The following is a 19,412-nucleotide window of genomic DNA, read 5'->3' as shown; positions in this document are numbered from 1 at the left end:
AGATCAAGATGTGTATTTCACCATCCTCTCAAGATCAACCTCTTTGTACAATCAAGCTTAACTGTTATCCGTTTAAAAAAAAAATGTATTGTTCCATCTATACATGACAAACCATATAGCAAATATATCACTAAAGCGGCTTAAGCGAAGTTGCTGTTTTGCATTCCTTGCTGCAGAACCAATTCAGTGCAAAAGAGACTTCAGTCTCATCTAGCAGAGCAAATGCAGCACATAAGAATGGCCATACTGGGGTCAGACCAATGGGTCCATCTAGCCCAGTATCTTGTCTTCTGACAGTGGCTGATGTCAGGTGCTTCAGAGGGAATGAACAGAACAGGTAATCATCAAGGGATCCATCCCCTGTCATCCATTCCCAGCTTTTGGCAAACAGAGACTAGGGACATTCAGAGCATGGCATTGCATCCCTGATCATCCTGGCTAATAGCCATTGATGGACCTATCCTCCATGAACTTATCTTGTTCTTTTTTGATCCCTGTTATGCCTTCATGACATCCCCTGACAAAGAGGTCCACAGGTTGACTGTGCATTGTGTGAAGAAGTACTTCCTTTTTTTTTTTTAACCTGCTGCCTATTAATTTAATTGAGTGATTCCTATTTCTTGCGTATGTGAAGGAGTAAATAACACTTCATTTGCTTTCTTCACACCAGTTAAGATTTTTATAGACCTCTATTATATCCCCCCTTAGTCACCTCTTTTCTTAGTTGAAAAGTCCCAGTCTTTTTAATCTCTCCTCATACAGAATTTGTTCCATACCTCTAATCATTTTTGTTGCCGAACTCTGTACCTTTTCCAATTCCAATCTATCTTTTTTGAGATGGGGTGACTGGATCTGCATACAGTATTCCAGATGTGAGCGTACCATGGATTTATATAGAGGCATTATGATATTTTCTGTGTTATTTATCCCTTTCCTAATGTCTCGTAACATTGTTAACTTTTTTTGACTGCTGCTGCATACTGAGTGGATGTTTTCAAAGAACTATCCACAGTGACTCCAAGATCCATTTCTTGAGTCATAACAGCTAATTTAGACCCCCATCATTTTGTTTGTATAGTTGGGATTATGTTTTCCAATGTGCATTACTTTGCATTTATCAACATTGATTTTCATTTGCCATTTTGTTGCCCAGTCACCCAGTTTTGTGAGATCCCTTTGTAACTCTTCACAATCTTCTTTGTACTTAACTATCTTGAGTAGTTTTGTATCGTCTGCAAATTTTGCTACCTCACTGTTTACCCATTTTTCGAGATCATTTATGACTATGTTGAACAATACTGGTCCAAATACAGAGCCGGGGGACACCAGTATTTACCTCTCTCCATTGTGGAAACTGGCCATTTATTCCTATCATTTAAACAGTTACTGATCCATGACTTTCCCTCTTACACCATGACTGCTTACTTTGCTTTAAGAGCCTTTGGGTAGGGACATTGTTCAAGGCTTTCTGAAAGTCTAAGTAGACTATATCCATTGGATCACCCTTGTCCATATGTTTGTTGACCCTCTCAAAGATTCTAGTAGATTAGTGAGGCATGATTTCCCTTTGCAAAAGCCATGTTGACTCTTCCCCAACATATCATGTTCATCTCTGTGTCTGGTAATTCTCTTCTTTGTTATAGTTTCAACCAATTTGCGTGGTTCTGAAGTTAGGCTTTCTGGCCTGTAATTGCATGATTGCCTCTGGAGCCTTTTTAAAAAAAAATTGGTGTTACATTAGTTATCCGCCAGTCATCTGGCATAGAGGTTGATTTAAGTGATAGGTTACATACATCAGTTAGTAGTTCTGCAATTTCATATTTGAGTTCCTTCAGAAGTCTTGGGTGAATACCATCTGGGCCTGGAGACTTATTACTGTTTAATTTATCAATTTGTTCCAAAACCACTGGCACCTCAATCTGGGACAGTTGCTCATATTTGTCACCTAAAAAGAATGTCTCAGGTGTGGGAATCTCTCGCACATCCTCTGCAGTGAAGACTAATACACAGAATTCATTTAGTTTCTCCACAATGCCCTTCTCTTCGAGTGCTCCTTTAGCACCTTGATTGTCCAGTGGCCCTACTGATTGTTTAGCAGGCTTCCTGCTTCTGATGTATTTAAAAAAAATTTTGCTGTTACTTTTTAAGTCTTTGGCTAGTTGCTCTTCAAATTCTTTTTCGGCCTGCCTAATTATACTTTTAAACTTGATTTTGCCAGAGTTTATGCTCCTTTCTATTTTCCTCAATAGGATTTAACTTCCAGTTTTTAAAGGGTGCTTTTTTTCCCCCCCTCTAATGGCTTCTTTTAATTTGTTTAGCTATGATAGCACTTTTTTGGTCCTCTTACTACAGTATGTTTTTTGATTTGGGGGGTATACATTTAATTTGAGTTTCTATTATGGTGTTTTTAAAAAGTTTCCATGCAGCTTGCAGGAAATTTTACTTTTGGGTCTGTAACTTTTAATTTCTGTTTAACTAGCTTCCTCATTTTTGTGTAGTTCCCCTTTCTGAAATTAATTGCTATTGAGGTGAGCTGCTGTGGTGCACCCCTCCCCCCCTGGGCTGTTTAAAATTATTATATTATGGTTGCTGTTACCAAGTGGTTCAGCTATATTCACCCATATTCAGATACTGTGCTCCACTTAGGACTAAATCAATAATTGCCTCTCCTCCTGTGGGTTCCAGGACTAGTTGCTCCCAAGAAACAGTCATTTATGGTGTCAAGAAACTTTGTCATGTAGCACAACTCATGTAAGCAACTTGAACTGACCTTGTAATTTATAATTACATACAGTTTCTCAAAGGTAGATGACCAGTAACTTTTAATATTGGGATATAAAAATCAAGGTGATAATCTGACAAAATATTTGGCTATGGTAATAGCATAATTTTCTTGCAAAATCTCATTTTGAATCGGTGCATGAGCCGCTAAATGCCTTATCGTCCTTAAAGTGTTGCCACAGTATGACCCCCTGTTTTCGCCCTTTGGTACAGTCTGTCTTGAAGATGCTCAGATCTACAGTTTCAGTGCAGTTTGAGGCTCTGATAGCACCAGTTCTGTGAACTTTAATAGAGGTGATACAGCATGTGTGGAGATTTTGCTGCACTAAAAATTTACCCTTGTACATGCACGTGTGTTTGGGCTAGTCACTGATGCCAGAATGCAAAATCCTGAAAGGGTTGCTGTGACCCAAAATAATCAGTCTTGACTCTCCATCTGTACAAAGAGCAGTTTTGCAAGTCATCAGCTGAGCAAATATACCTCTAGCCAAGATGAAAAGTGTTATTGCAGGGACTACAGAGTTCTTAAAGAAACTTTGTTGAATTCATGTACCTTCGCTAGACTTCAGCACTATATTTATTATGTCTTATTGTCTGTATGGCAGGCAACCCAAAGTTATGTTGACGAATGTCCTGAGGACAGAAATAGGAAGAAAATACACACAGAGCCAGCTTAAAACTGATGCTAATTTATCTGATGTTGACAAGTTGCAATCAGATCGACCACCCTCATCATCCGTTGCCAGCCTAGAGATATTGCAAATATTAAATCCTCCTCTCCAAAGCCTTTTTATATCCAAAAGGTATGTTGTTCAATACTGATTAAGTCTTAACGTCCTGGATCTTTGCTTCATTTGACTAAAAATCATAATCATTTGCTTGCAATTGTTTTTTATGGGAAAGTATTCCTTATTACATTGTAGATGTTACCTGTTGTCTTGATCACAAGCCTTACTCTTGCGACTCACTTTGGATCATATAATTTGAGTGTGTACCAACCACAGTCTTGTGGGATTTCTGATGAGCTGGTGTCTAGAGCTTGATTAATTCTGGTCCAGCTTATTGGACTTTCTGAGATGGGTGCTTTTCATCACTCCGGTGAAAAGAAAACACATTCACATCTAACTGTCTACAGTTCTTTCCTCTTCTGATTGTTCTTCTGGATCTGATTTTGACCCTCTTCCAAGTCATACTTCTCATCACAGACCACCTGTGTGTCAGCTCTGGCAAATTGACAGCTGCTCTGCAAACACCAACGCTCCCTTGAAAAGGACTTTGTACCTCTCAGCAGAACAGGAGTGGAAAGAAAGACATCAGACACCACAACATGCTATGCTGGAAAGTGACCCAGGTGGATCAATTCACAGAGAGAGAGAAGACAGAGGGAGGTGTTTATAGAGCATAGCTAGGAGACAGCATCATTCATACCAAATTCAGAAAAGGCTGTGGCTGTACATCATCATAATCATCTGAAAGAAATCACAATGGGAACTGCAGAGCATAAGCACCAGAGTTTGAGGGAAGAGAGCTATTAGCAACCTGAAATAGCAAATTGACTGTGATCACACATGTTAAATACTTTGATAGTCTTGTACATTTGAACCACTGATAAAATGCATTTTGTCATCTCTTGATGTTTTTGATTGACCTATTTTTGGTGCTCATCTCTTCTGACACATGTAGATGTTCTTCTCAGCCTCACAATCTCCTGATATATGTCAGAGTGACACCTGGGATTTGTGACAAATGGCCAGAATTAATTACAGAGTCCATTACATGCTTTACATATATACTGTTTGCCAGCTGATGGCTAGAGGAACGAGTGAATCAGAGTGATTGACCATAAGATTTGTTTTATTGGAGACTTCCGGTTCCTAGGAGAATTTTTAAGATCACTCTGCAATTCTATCAGTGTTGAGATTTTGCATGGAAGTTATTCTGAGATAAATTTTATGTGAACAGGGAATGATAAATCCTCAGTTGAGATGTCAAAGGCAGTCTAAATGCAACAATATGCTAACATACTGTCGCTGAACTAAAGTTACGTCGGTTTTCCCCCTTGTCTCCTCTTGACTACCCAACTTCCTACCCATGGTCTGTTGTCATTGTTCTTTGTGTTAGCTGCCTGACATAGATTGTAAGCTTCTTGGTGGAGAGATCTTGTCTTATGTCGGTAAAGGACCATGAACAAAATGGTACTTTTGTTAGTAGTAATGATATTTGGTGTTTCCAAGCCACTAAGTTACATGAATTCAACTAAAAGTTTCTTTATCTAGATTTCAGTGCAGCATTTATCATTTATTGTTATATGTATGGCAGGCAACCCAAAGTTATTTTGAAGAATGTCCTGAGGATGAAAATTGGAAGAAAATACATAAAGAGACAGCTTATAACAGATGCTAATTTATCTGATGCTGACAAGTTGCTATCAGGTCAACCACCCTCATCATCTGTTGCCAACTTGCAGACATGTCACATATTAAGTCCTCCTCACCAAAGCCCTTTAATATCTAAAAGGTATGTTCTTCATTATTGATTTTGCTAGCCTTATTCTCTCTGAAACAACTTGTCATGAAAAAGATAACTTTTGTGAAACTGTTTTTATGAGAGTCTGACTTGAAGCAATAATTGAATTTCCTGAGTGCAAACTAACATACAGTATTTGCAACAACCCATCATTTTAACATTACATTATTCTCATTCTTGCTACATCTGACATTACTTGGTCACCTTTTGTTAATAAAAGAACTTAGATTTGGAATAGATCAATGTTTTATGTGTAGATATGATTACAAGGTTTTAATATGACTATGTGGTTTGAAATTATGTCCAAAACTAATCATTATGTCACTTGCCTGCTGCTGTGATATTTGCTATCTTGGTTCTAGGTTTTCTTTGACATATGCTCAAAGCACTTGTATATGCTAGTCCTTTTCTTCTTCCTAAATCCACAACTGGTCTCAACCCCATCATCAGTGTGCAGCAAGGACTGCCTCTCTCATTGCTTTAGCTTTCTATTTTTCCTATTTCCATGTTTATATAGACTTCAGTACAACAGAAATGCTTTATGTATGGAATTAGCTGTAGAAATGAAGCTGACTAGGATTACATAATGTAAGTTTCATTCTGCATTTGCAAAGTGAACTATTCCGTCTCTCCTCCTTCTGTGCTCGTCTCTGTGCTTAAAAGAAAAACAGCATCAAGAACAAAGGAAAATAAAAGAGAAGGAGGAAATAATGAAATAAAGGTTACGACTACACAGCAGCTGGTAGGTGCGATTCCCAGCTCAGCTAGACATAGATGCACTAGCTCCACAAAAGTTAGCATCTGAAAACAGCAGTATGGCGACGGCAGCTCAGGCTAGCCACCAGCATACATTCTTACATGACCCCCTGAGTATGTACTTGGGTGGCTAGCCACCAGTGCCACTGCAGTTACACTAATGACCCTCCTTCCCATCCTTAAAATCCTAATGCGAACACGAGCATTTTGCAAGTTAGCATGCAGTACAAACACTTGATTTGAGCTTAAGGCATATGTGTAATGGTATTAGGCAGATGCATCCCATTATTCCTTTATCGAGGCGCTTCTTTTTTTTCAGTCTTCACTGTCTCTTTATAGGCAGGATCATTTCAAGAAACAATGTTAAGTGCTGAGTCGGATGAGGCTTGACAAGCTAGTATTTGGCTCTGGAAACCACTTTGCTGCTACTTACTCCAGGATGAGACTTAAGAAAAATCTGAGTGTGTTGGATATTAACCACTAGTTTGCAGGTGACATACTTGGCCGTATAAATCAGCTCATGCATGTTTTACAACAGCACCTTTAGCATGGAAATGGTGGGATTTGTATTCTGGTGTGACTGGATATAATTTTGGAATGACAGTTACGTGTGTTCATAGAGAGCAGACTGTATGTGAAATTGTGTAGATAGTTCATTGTATTTAGAACTGAGAGACGACAGGTAAGTTATACATGGAATAGTGAGCATGGACTCTCTCTACCCACTGATAAATATCTAAGGGGCAGCTGCTGTGTAGGTTTCACTTTAAGCAGTATATTAGAAAAGGCAGTACAGACATTTCAGTTTTGAAACAGCTGATTTGCTCCTTTGCATTATGTAACCAGTTCTGATCAGTTTTACAGTTCACGGGGTAGGCAGGGCAACTGCACCTGCATTTCCCCCCCCCCCCCTCCCCCCATGGTCCAGCAAGAGCACCCACTCTCAAGCTTCCAGCTTCCCAGCAATCAAATCTCTTGAGCAAAGACATGTGTGTGTCTCTCGCTCTCCTGACCAGATTTTTTCCAGGCTGCACAGTTCCCAGCCTGCACTGTGAATTCCCCAGCAAATCAGACTGACTAAGCAGGGCTGCTTTGCCTTCTCTTCAAAGATTATAAACAGTATAGTTGCCCATATGTATAAGTTACCATACAGCTTTTCCTAAACATACATGTTTATTCTTAAGGCAAACGCATTACAGAGAAAACATATTAAAATAATAAAAGAACCTATACGCATGCTAATAAGAATACCAGAGATCACCCCAGTTTTAACAAGGGCTCTGGCAGGTGTAGAGTTTTTCAGACCCCACCAAGGGGATTTTCTGTGTTCAGAAGTTCATAATAGCTGTTAGATCAGAACAAGCACACCCATGAAAAGCTTAGTCCCTCCTTTATAGAGCCAGGGTCTTTGATCTGGAAATAGGTAATTTGTAGACAATGTGTTTCTCCTTCAAAAGTCTAGGTAGGTACTTTCATAACTAACAGAGTTACATTGGCATACATCTCTCCATAGAGATTTCCTGGGAAACTCACTTAATTTAAAAAGTCATTTTGTTTCAAATAACTCTCTGAAGCTCTCGTAACACTTCCCAGAATTTACTTAACCATGTCTCCTCCCTAGAGACATTACATACAATCCCACAATAATACATCAAATTTGCATTTTTAATGGAATTAACTCTTAAAGTACTTAAACTTAATTCAGTAAGGTTTGCCTAGGATATTGCAGGAATTTGCCATATCTGTCACAATACGCATGAGCAAGTGCATGCTTTGTGAAGACACTGCAGAGCGACAGGTGAAGTGTGTTAAACTGAGATGAAAGAACTTTAGGCTCCCTCTACTGAAGTTTTTAGATAGGAATGGAGGTGGTGCTATGTTTAAAAATTAGTTTATTCAAGCCAAGCATGAACATGTTTTTTCAATATCTTCTCCAGTTACATTCACTGAAACTAAGCGTTTCAGTAATTGGTTCTCTCAGCTTGCTTTGTAGCAGGGTTTCTTTGGTGCTTGAGGGATTAATTTTTCATGTTTATTTTGTAATAATCTTCTCTGACCCCAGGCATTAAGTAAAAATGTTGGACCTGTTTGATGAGGCATGTTAATAGGAGAAACCAATTTTCTGGAATCAAATGTTACTTTTTATGGTGATGGGTAAGTGCTGATAAGACTGCTTACAAACCTGAGAAGTCTGTCTAAAATGTGTGATGTAAAAGTAGCAATGCTGAAACATCTTACTAGTGAAGTTACTGTTCTAGACAAGCTCTGTTTGATTCTAGTCTTCAAACTCTACCTGGTAGTTTTGTACAGGATACCTTTGGAATCTGATTTTCATTTACCCAGCTCTGGCAGAGTAACAAGGCCTTTATAGTGGGTTCAAATACATGTACATCCTCATTAAGGTTCCTTGACATAACCAGAGCAGTGAATAAGGGTCTCGGTATAAATGAGAAGCATGCCTTTGGTGTAGAAAAAGTATCCAGTTTTGTACTGTGGATATAAAGGGCCAATAAATATATATTTGAATTTATAATATGTATATAATAATACATGTTGGAGGCCTTAGCTGGGCTTCTCCATTCTTGCGCCTCCACAGGGCAGTCAGTTATTATGCCTGCCATTTAATTCACTTGAACATGTGAATAACTGATTTGTGGGTATAATCAGGTATATACTTGTCCAAGTGACTTAAAATTGTGGGTGTAGACTTTGATACCATCTTCTGAAAATCTGCCCTCCAATGTCTGTAGTAGGGAAGCATAATTTTTAGTGGCAGGAGAAATTTTAATCCACTGCGTGTAGAAAGGCCAGAGATGTCCATTGCAAGTGGCGATAGAGCCTGATCCTGCACCCCATGAGAAGTTAATGGGATTTCTCATGTGAGTAGGTGATGCAGTATCAGGCCCCATTTGATGAAAAATGCGTCGGTACTTTTCAAATGGTTGGTATTAGAGAATTGCTTGTAGCACTCAGGGGAAAAAAGCAGAAACTGAAGTACTTGTATTAAATCACTTCCTACCTTCTGAATACACCGCTTTCCCCACACTGTTACCAGATAAATAACTTATTTTGTCTCGATAGCTGTCCAGGGTGAATGCTTTAAGGTGCAAGGCAATGGAGAATTAAGCCCAGTGTATATAGTAGCCTTGTAATCTAGCGGTTCTGGTGTCAGATTAGTGATGCTTTTCACTCCAGTTCCGACATGTAATTTAAACTCCAACTTCTTGTCAGTTGTATATACAAGATATTACATAGGTAACTAAATGTGTGTGTCTATTATCGGGGGAGTTGGGAGCAACCCTTATGTTAGTTTCATAATAATATCTAGGATAAAATATTCTTGCAACCCAGTTCACTGTGCGCTGGCAACCCTATGAGTTGACAGTCTCTCAGTGAAGGGGGATGAGAGAGTTAGGCTGAGCTCCCGACAACAACCCCTATATCTAGGCCCACCACATGGCTCCGGTGGCCCATTCCTATGTGGAGAGGTATCGCATGGTGCTGAGCAAACCCAGAGTGGCTTATTTAATCAGAATGCATCAGTGTGTGTGTAAAGCCTTATTCAGAGTTCTGTTTCCCATTTTAGATGTGTTGTGACCATGTGTGAATTTAACAAGGAAAATTTTGGTGTAAATTTTAATACAGAATGGCCCCCATTCTTTCCTGCATGTCTGTTTGCATTCATGATACTGTATTTTTAATTTGATTTTTCTGAGCTGGCCTATCTGCCCGCCAGAATGGATGGTCTTCCTATCGCTTCAAGGTTGTCACCTTGAATTTTTCATATCAGTAAGATGCTTTTACAGTAAGATGCATCTCAGAATTTTGATGAGGTACCTTTTTATCAGACCTCTGTCGTTGTAAGTAGCATTACTTCAGATGATCACACACACCTCACCATTCTAAAAACAGAGTTGAAACTCTTATGAAGAATGGGAAATCTATTCACTGAATATTTACAGTAACAAAATAAGATGTTTATAAATGTGCAGGTAACCTTAACAAGAAGATACAGATAAGAATTAAAGGAAAATAACTCAAACCTCCTGTTTTACTATACCTGAATTAATAACTTGTCTACAATAGTATTACATAGACATACCGAGCACTCCACAAAAACATATTTCTTCTAATCATAGTCTGATCACAGCCATCTGTCTTGTCTTATTCCCATTTCAGCCAGCTAAAAAAACCTGGTTGGGATTTTAAAAGTAGTAAATGTAGACTAGAAGATGAAAACATTAGTAAATAGCGCTAGATGTTGAGCCCTTTTAATTGCTTCAGAGTATGTCTACACTGCAGTCAGAGTTGTGACTGAAGCTCCTGAATACATACCCAAGCTAGCTTTAATTCAGTCAGTGAGAGCACAAATAGCACTGAAGTATCACATGCTTCAGCATGGGCTGTACAAGCCTACCCAGGACCCTAAGTGTTTACCGGAGCAGCTAGCCTGCATTGACTGGTATTAGTACTCAAGCTAGCTAGATCAAAGCTAGGTTGGATTTGGATATGTCTATACATGCTTCAATCACATCTCTGAGTGCAGTGTAGACATTCCCTTGGAGATCTGATGGGTGCTGCAGAGGCACCCAGAATTCATCAAATCACAGAGTTCCTTTTGTAAGCTACTTGCAATATTCCCAGATCATCTGATCGCCCAGAGCTGAACAATTAACTGTTCCTTCATTTTAGCATTTGTTATACAAAAGAATTTGAGAAGAGGGACAGAAGGGATGGGAAATTTGCAAGCATATTATGAAGTCTCTGGAACTCCCATAAAAGATAGATAAGGTAATTGCTAATTTATTTGTTTTCCATGTGTTAATCCCCATCCAACAGTGTGAAAATCTTATTTTTAAGTGTATTCCACACTTGGAAAATTATTACTAACTACTAGCTAATCAGATTTTACAATTAGTAAACAGGAAAAAGAAGTGAGAAACTAAGCCCCATAAGTACCCACCAATTTGCCTTGAAAGTAACTGTGTTTTATTTGTAATTCTAACACTATATTAGGAATCTCATTTATTTTCCACAGGGTGTAAGAATATTTTAAAAAATATTCCTTGAGACAGCTTTGCAGTGTGTTCAAAAACAAACCCATGAATCCTCCCCTTTGAATTACCTTACACCTTGAGACCATCTCCAGAGGTGACCCATCACCATGGTGATCCTGGGCAAATCATAGCTGTATAGAAACCTGGGGAAAGTAAGTTGTGTGTGTTGGATACCAGCCCTCCTGGCTATTTGAAGGATTCAGCACATTTTCACAACTGTTTGATTATTCCTATATCCATGCAGGTCACCTTTTAAAGTAATATTCACTATCAGTACTATACTATCAGTGAAAACAAGATGAACTGAGTTTATCTGTATTTATGTAAAGGGGAAATGTTTGTGTTTGTTTGCATATAAATGTTTGGTTTATGTTACGTGTCAAATGTCTGGGGAAGATTGATTAGTGGTACTAAACTAAACCAGAAACTCCTGATGACTTTTGCAGGGTCTCTTAAAATGGGAAACTCTGTGTGATTGACAGACAGACAGACAACATACCCACACAGGTTAAAATAACATTATTTAAGATGGGAAAGTCAAGCACTCAGAAGTTAGGAAATGCCAGAATTAAAGTTGCCTGTGCAACCTTAATTTGGCCCCTTTGTGTGTATGCATTATGATAGTCTTCAATTATATGATCATATACTATTTTTTTCCACAGGCCCCCTGCTTCATTCAGCATACAGTACTTATTCAATGCGCAGCTATTCAATATTTTGTTTTATCCTGATAGTTCAATGTGTAGCCCTCGCATGCCTTACTTACTGCGTGCTATTCCAATTCTGCTCTGAAGACAGAATTATTTTTTCCATGGGATTTTTTTATGGCAGTCATTGATATAGTATGAAAGTGCTTCACAAACATTATTTTATCTTCACAACACTCCCTTCCTGTGAGATGAGGGAGTTGTATCCCCATTTTACAGATATGGAGAAGAGAGATGGCGAGATTAAGGTCAAAAGTATCCACTAACTCTGTGTGCCCAGTTTGAGACAACTAGGATCAGAAGTTTTTAGAGTACTTAGCATTATAGAGTAATTTATATGTTCAAAGCACAGGTCCCATTGACTTCAGTTGCAGCTGTGAGTGCTCAGCAATTCTGCAAATCAGACCCCAAGATCTCTGGTCAGGCACCCACAAAATGAGGAATGTGCAACTTATGACCACTTGTAAAAGCTTTGGTTTAAGTGACTTGACTAGAATCACATAGGAACTCTGTGGCAAAGCCAAGGATAGAATCCAGTTCCCTAGGGTAGCATTCAACTGCCTTAACCACGAGTCCCTCCTCTCTTTTCTGGCAATGCACTGCATCATTCGCTCCACACCTTCCAGCATCTACAGCAAATGAAGCAATGATCCTCCAGACAGCAGTGTTCCTCACTACACAACCCTGATTCATTGCCAGAGCAGGTCCATCCTGTGCACTAAAGGAGGCAGAGGTGGAAAAAACATTGAGATCATGTAATGAAAGGATAATATAATGCATGTGCACAGGGGAGCGAATTAAGATTGCACAGGGAGCCTTAACTCTGGTATTAACCTGGGTATGAATAAGCCACCTGCCTGAGCAACACACGCTACACCTACCTAAGTGCTGGTGTGGACAATGCTATATCGGTGGGAGAGCTTCTCCCACCGACATAGCTACCGCCTCTCGGGGTAGGTGGTTTTATGCTGATGGGAGAGCTCTCTCCTGTTGGCATAAAGTGTCTTCATCAGACATGCTACAGTGGTGCAGCTGCATTGGTGTAGAACTTCTAGTGTAGATTGGCCCTAACTTTTGAGTGTTTGACATTGTAAAATCAATGTCCTTCTAACGTAGCACCTGCGCATAATTTCATAAGCTTTTTAAAAAGCCAACTGAAAAGACAGAAGTTCTATTGTGGCATCATATTGACACCTGTATGGTTCACCAGCAGGGGTAGAACCTTTTCATAGATTCTAGGACTAGAAGGGACCTCGAGAAGACCTAGATCATCCCTGATAGACATTTATCTAACCTACTCTTAAATATCTCCAGAGATGGAGATTCCACAACCTCCCTAGGCAATTTATTCCAGTGTTTAACCACCCTGACAGTTAGGAACTTTTTCCTACTGTCCAACTTAAATCTCCCTTGCTGCAATTTAAGCCCATTGTTTCTTGTTCTATCTTTAGAGGCTACGGTGAACAAGTTTTCTCCCTCCTCCTTATGACACCCTTTTAGATACCTGAAAACTGCTATCATGTCCCCTCTCAGTCTTCTCTTTTCTAAACTAAACAAACCCAATTCTTTCAACCTTCCTTCATAGGTCATGTTCTCAAAACCTTTAATCATTCTTGTTGCTCTTCTCTGGACCCTCTCCAGTTTCTCCACATCTTTCTTGACATGCGGACCACCATGCAGACTTCTGCCATTTGAGCTGATGGAGTAACTGATAGCAGTAGTAAGTTGTTATCCTCTTTGTGGCACAGCACTAGCGGGGATGAGACATACGCTTTGCCCATGGGTATCACAGATATTTGCTAACAGCTGAGGTCGGGAAGTTCGGGAATCTTGGATTCCATTCTAGGCTTTGAGAGCCAGTGTTCTTCAGTGGGCGCAGATTCTTCTACCCATTCCACACAAGTGACCTCTTTTGCCTCCTCTCCTCCAACCTGTCCCTGTTCCAGTCCTGTCTGTTCCTCACCCTGGCCTATTTTCCTCACTTTGCCAGATCCAGTCTCCTTGCCCAGGAAATATGTCTTGCTTCTCTGGATTCCCCATCCCAGTTCTCTCCACTTCATGGCTCCTCATCCCATCTTTCTCTACCCCTTCCTCTAGTCGTGACCCCTGCGACCCCGATGTTTCCTGTTCCCATTGGCTCCCAGGCCCAGTCACCCTCTCTGGGCTCTCATCCAGTTTGTGTCGTCTTGTCCCAGTCTCTTGAGCAAATCCCAATTCTCCCCTTCCCCTCAGCTCCTCATCCAATATGTTGTCCTACACATACTTCGTCCACATTGTATCCTATCTATATTCGAATTGGAGCTTCCTCCTCAATGCTGCCTTCCAGGAGGAAGGTCATTGAGAGCAGGGAGGGTACGTCTACACTGCTCACTTCTTACAGCAGCATGTAGAGTACATACACTGTTTGCCCCCTGGCCCAGGTATAAATAGAAGTGTTGACAATGAAGCACTGCTTAGGTGATTAAAGTAAGGACATGCCTGAATCCAGTGGGTATATACCCTACACAGCTCTCTACGCACCCAAACAATGCCTCCTCCATTTACAATGCTGTTTTTAGCAGTGTAATGTCCTACTGCCAGAGCCTTTCCCCCCCATTGGGGAAAGGCTCTGGCAGAGGGAGGCAGTGAGGAAAGGCTCCAATGGCTCCTTGCTGCTTGAGCCTTTTCTTGCCACAGAGAAAAACTCCAGGAGCTAGGAGGCAGCAGGAAAAATAACTGGCAGCTCCCCGTTGCCAGATCTCTTTCCCGTTGCCTCCCCCTTGACAGAGCCTTTCACTGATACTTGTAGCTACACATTGCAGTGAACGCAGCCTGGCATGTAGCTACACATCCTTTACATGCTGCCGCAAGGGGTGTGCAGTGTAGACGTAGCCAGAGAAATAGTCTCCCTGTTCTCAGTTCAGGTACCTGGACCCTGACCTGGCGCAGCCTGCAGCAATCCAGAGCTGCCGTTGCAGAGACAGTCCTGCTCTGCCCTGGACTGCTGCGGAGGGAATTTGAGGAGTTGAGCTGCTAGAATATAAGAAGTCTCTACTGAGCATGTGCAAACTATAATTTTTCATGGTCTTCTAACTTGGCCAGATTTGGGTGGATTTTCACAAGGACAGCAAAAGGCACTTACCTGACTCAAAGGCAACTCTTGTGCCAAATTTCAAGCCACTGCTCTAAATCAAGGGAATGCTTTTTAAAGAAAAGGTCTCCAGAATTTTTTAACGTAGGCGAATGAACATATTTTCCCCTCACTTCATTCTCTGAAATGGCTGAACTATTTTGTCTGAAATTTTCCCAAAAAATTCAGGTTGAAGCAGACAACTGGCATGGAAAATATAAAATAGATTAATATGGCTTATTGTCCAAAGTGACCAACCTTTTTGCTGGTGTCGGAAATGCATTTAGGCACCCACATCTGGCAGGTCCCAATCCTGCTAGGTGGTGTCTCCTTTTTTGGTACAGTACTAAGCTTTGTCAGCTCCCATTAACTTCAATAGGAGTTGAGGGCCGTCAGCAGCTCACAAGATCAGACCCTCAGAACTGAAGTGTGACATCAATTTGTTATCGGTACATTTTGTACAGGAAAAAAGAGTTGTAGAGCGGAGTAAACCTCTTGGTTCTGCTATTGTTGCTTCCATTTTTAAAATAAAACCAACAGTTTGAGAAATAGGCACAGACTAAGACCCGTAGTTTTCCTTTTATCGGTTTCCAGTAATCTTCCCTATCTTCCTTCAACCCCTCTGTGCTAAGCACATCCTCTTCAAGACCCTTTTAGCTGGAATTCTCTGTTTAAAACCTTTTCTCTTGGGAATAACTCATACTTTGGAATCTTGTGCCCATTTAAAGTCTCAAATAATTTGAAATGTGCTATATTGCCCCTGTACCTGATGTTAATGGCAAAGGGAAGGAGATATTTAATTGACTATGGCTTTTCTCTTTGCAGTCAGTGCTTCTGATCATTGTCTCAACAGTGCTTCGCAGGCAGCACTGGCAGAACAATATTTAAATGACCCTTACCAGCGAATCAGATTCTCATGTTGTGCACCTTCTTAGAAGCATCCTTTTCACTAGTGATCAACACTGCTAATGTCAGTACGTCTAGTAGTGTATTTCCATGGAGGAAACTGAATTAGTCTGCATTGTATTTTGCTGTGCTTCACAACACTTACTAGTGAAGCAGGATTCTGTAGTCTGATCCTACTCTGATATCCATAGAGAGGGTTCGTCAGTACTCTTGCATAATTAAGGAGAATTCATAGTTGCTGTTTTACAGGAATGAATGGTGCCAGAAGAAGACAGATGACAGTCTTCTGAAATTGTCTGAATCTTCTAAAGAAGCAGAAAACAATAATGCTCTGTTTACTGTAAGAAGATATGACCAGCAGAAGAAAGGTTGGTGTTGAAGAGTAATTGTTTTGCGTTTAAATATTTGGATATTACAGTTGAATAACTGGATATTTGCCTTAGATTTACAAGCAGGGTGTAAGAAAAAGAAGGTAATACAAAGGTTTTGCTTTGTGAACAGTATGTACATTTTGTCAGAAGTGTGTGGGGTAAAATATCCATATGGTATCAAATATCCAAAGCTAAATTTTAAATAATGTTAAGGCAATAACTTAAACCCACAAACAGAAGGAAATTGAGAGAGAAGCCTCAGGCTCTACCTTCAGTTATAATAATTAGGGCTGTCAAACGATTAAAAAAATAATTGCAATTAATCGTAAGATTTTAAAAATGTCATGATTAATTGCAGTTTTAATTGCACTGTTAATAGAATACCATTTTAAGTTTATTATAAATATTTTGGATGTTTTTCTACATTTTCAGATATATTGATTTCAATTACAACAGAGAATACAAAGTGTACATTGCTGCCTTTATATTATTATTTTTATTACAAATATTTGCACTGTAAAAAAGATAAAAGAAATTATATTTTTAAATTCACCTCATACAAGTACTGAAGTGCAATCTCTTTATTGTGAAAGTGAAATTTACAAATATAGAATTTTTTGTTACATAACTGCACTCAAAAACAAAAGAATGTAAAACTTTAGACCAGGGGTGGCCAACCTGTTGCTCCGGAACCACATGCGGCTCTTCAGAAGTTAATATGCGGCTCCTTGTATAGGCACCGACTCCGGGGCTGGAGCTACAGGCTCAGCTTTCCAGTGTGCCAGCGGGTGCTCACTGCTCAACTCCTGGCTCTGCCACAGGCCCTGCCCCCACTCCACCCCTTCTCGCCCTCTCCCCTGAGCCTGCTATGCCCTCACTCCTCCCCCTCCGAGCCTCCTGCATGCCCCGAAACAGCTGATCAGGAGGAGAGGGGAGGGAGAGGCACTGATTGGCAGGGCTGCCGGTGGGCAGGAGGCGCGGGGAGAGGGCGGAGCTGACAGAGGGCTGCTACGTATTACTGTGGCTCTTTGGCAATGTACATTGGTAAATTCTGGCTCCTTCTCAGGCTCAGGTTGGCCACCCCTGCTTTAGACCCTACAGGTCGAAGCACGAAGGAGCATATGAATGTTAAGCCTATCTGGCATATAAATACCTTGCAGTGCTGGTTACAACAGTGCCATGCGAATGCCTGTACTCACTTTCAGGTAACATTGTAAATAAGAAGCGGGCAGCATTATCTCCTGTAAATGTAAATACATTGGTTTCTCTTAGTGATTTGGCTGAACAAGAAGTAGGACTAAGTGGACTTGTATGAGGTGAATTGAAAAATAATATTTCTTTTGTTTATCTTTTTTACAGTGCAAATATTTGTAATAAAAAATAATATAAAGTGAACACTGAACACTTCATATTCTGTAACTTTGTAACTGAAATCAATATTTGAAAATGTAGAAAAACATCAAAAATATTTATAATAAATGTAAATTGGTATTCTGTTGTTTAACAGTGTGATTAAAACTGCGATTAGTCGCAGCTATTTTTTTAATCTAGTTAATTAGTTTTGTATTAATCGCATGCATTAACTGCGATTGACAACCCTAACAATAATATCGCAACTTTATACAAAGCCTTTTGTCTCAAAGGATGTTAAAATATTACATGAACTTAACTGTTGTACAAATGCTACACAGTGATTTTGTTCACTAGCTTGCCTGTCTTGCAGTAGTGGTGTAATGTGCAAGTGTAACACCGACAGACCCCAGTTGTTGGCAGGTGGGATGGAACTCTGGACCTCTGAAGCGAATGGCATGAGCCTGTACTGCATGAGCTAAAAGCCACAGGGACCTTAGCTAAGGCTGTAGCAGACTCATTAATCTATAAGTGGTCTGGGTGCCACTAGAGGGGACAGAGCACCACACCCAGGAGGTGTGTGGGTTACACACATTTTTTAACATTTCTTAGCAATATTTACAAGAGGGGCAGAATACTGTATCCAGCTGAAACTGCAGGAGGGACTTAGGGAGGCAGAATGTTAATTACCAAGGCTAGAACTGGCTTAGGTACTGAGGATAACATTCCTACTCTGAGGTGAGCTATGAGTTCAGTTGCATCCTTTTCTTGCTCCTGTAGATTGCAGATTTGTTCAGATTTCAGATTGGTTTTGAATTTAAAATAATTTTTCATTGTATATCGCCATTTCCCCGGGCGGGAAATTATCTAGTAAACACATGCAAGAAAGAGAGAAAAATCTTGTGTGGATGCAAATATGGTAATCGATGCACTTTTTAAATTTTTGTCACTTTGACCACAATTTGAAAACAGTGAAGATGTTTAAGGATGACTAGCAGCAATTTTAATAGAAATGTTACCATATTGTGCCCTATTAAGTCACTCTTCTTTTTTGTTGTTGTTTTTATTAAAATCTTTGGTATAGAAAACAAGGAAAGCGATCAACAAGATAAAGAAAGCAAAATCTTGAACTATACCTCTTTTGGTTTGAGGGAAGCAAGTTGTCTGAATTCTGAGAAGAGGAAAAGAAGATTTAGTGGCCATTTTCCTGATCCATGTAATGCAAGTTCCCCTGGAAAAGTACCATCGTCATATGTAAGTAACATTTTGTTGTGTTACAGTATTTTCTCGCGTGAATAGCACAACTAAATCCAAAGATTATACCAGTAACTAGTAAATTGTCTTTAAAAGACATTATGTACCACCTGTTGGCTAAGTTGTGATGTTTCGAATCTTGATAGCTTTCCTTCCACGTCTACACTACGGGATTAATCCGAATTTAGATAATTCGGATTTGAGATACAGGTTGTATAAAGTCGAAATGAGTGCAGCCACACTAGCACAGTAATTCGGTGGTGTGCGTCCAAGTACCGGGGCTAGCGTCGATTTCTGCACCGTTGCACTGTGGGTAGCAAATCCATAGCTATCCCATAGTTCCCGCAGTCTCCCGCGCCCATTGGGATTGTGGGTTAAGATCCCAGTGCCTGATGGGACAAAAAACATCGTCGCAGGTGGTTCTGGGTACAGTCTCACTTCCTCCCTCCCTCCCTCCCTGCATGAAAGCAACGGACGGCAGACAACCATTTTCGCGCCTTTTTTCCTGGGTGGGTGAACACTGCAGACTCCATACCACGGCAAGCATGGAGCCCGCTGAGGTCAAGACAGCACTCATGAATATTGCAAACACCTC

General features: G+C 40.2%; 1 protein-coding gene across 7 annotated transcripts in view; it reads left to right on the top strand.

The window, feature by feature from the left end:
• The window catches only part of SENP7 (SUMO specific peptidase 7), a 78,928-nt gene that overhangs the window by 19,807 nt on the left and 39,709 nt on the right, over positions 1 to 19,412 (top strand). For 5 of the 7 annotated variants that reach the window (XR_004648178.1, XR_004648179.1, XM_034790167.1 and 2 more), the window contains exons 5-8: positions 3,387 to 3,584; positions 5,101 to 5,298; positions 16,092 to 16,210; positions 18,648 to 18,817. Coding sequence is in view for 5 of the 7 variants with exons in the window: in XM_034790167.1 (XP_034646058.1) it covers positions 3,387 to 3,584; positions 5,101 to 5,298; positions 16,092 to 16,210; positions 18,648 to 18,817 (685 nt within the window). In the remaining 2 variants the exon portion in view is untranslated. The remainder of the gene's footprint in view (positions 1 to 3,386; positions 3,585 to 5,100; positions 5,299 to 16,091; positions 16,211 to 18,647; positions 18,818 to 19,412) is intronic. The other 2 variants (XM_034790187.1, XM_034790192.1) reach the window with 2 other exon arrangements.

The sequence above is a fragment of the Trachemys scripta genome, chromosome 1 (genome assembly GCF_013100865.1).
Source record: "Trachemys scripta elegans isolate TJP31775 chromosome 1, CAS_Tse_1.0, whole genome shotgun sequence".
Lineage (NCBI taxonomy): Eukaryota > Metazoa > Chordata > Testudines > Emydidae > Trachemys > Trachemys scripta.
This window is presented reverse-complemented; position numbering and strand designations above follow the sequence as displayed.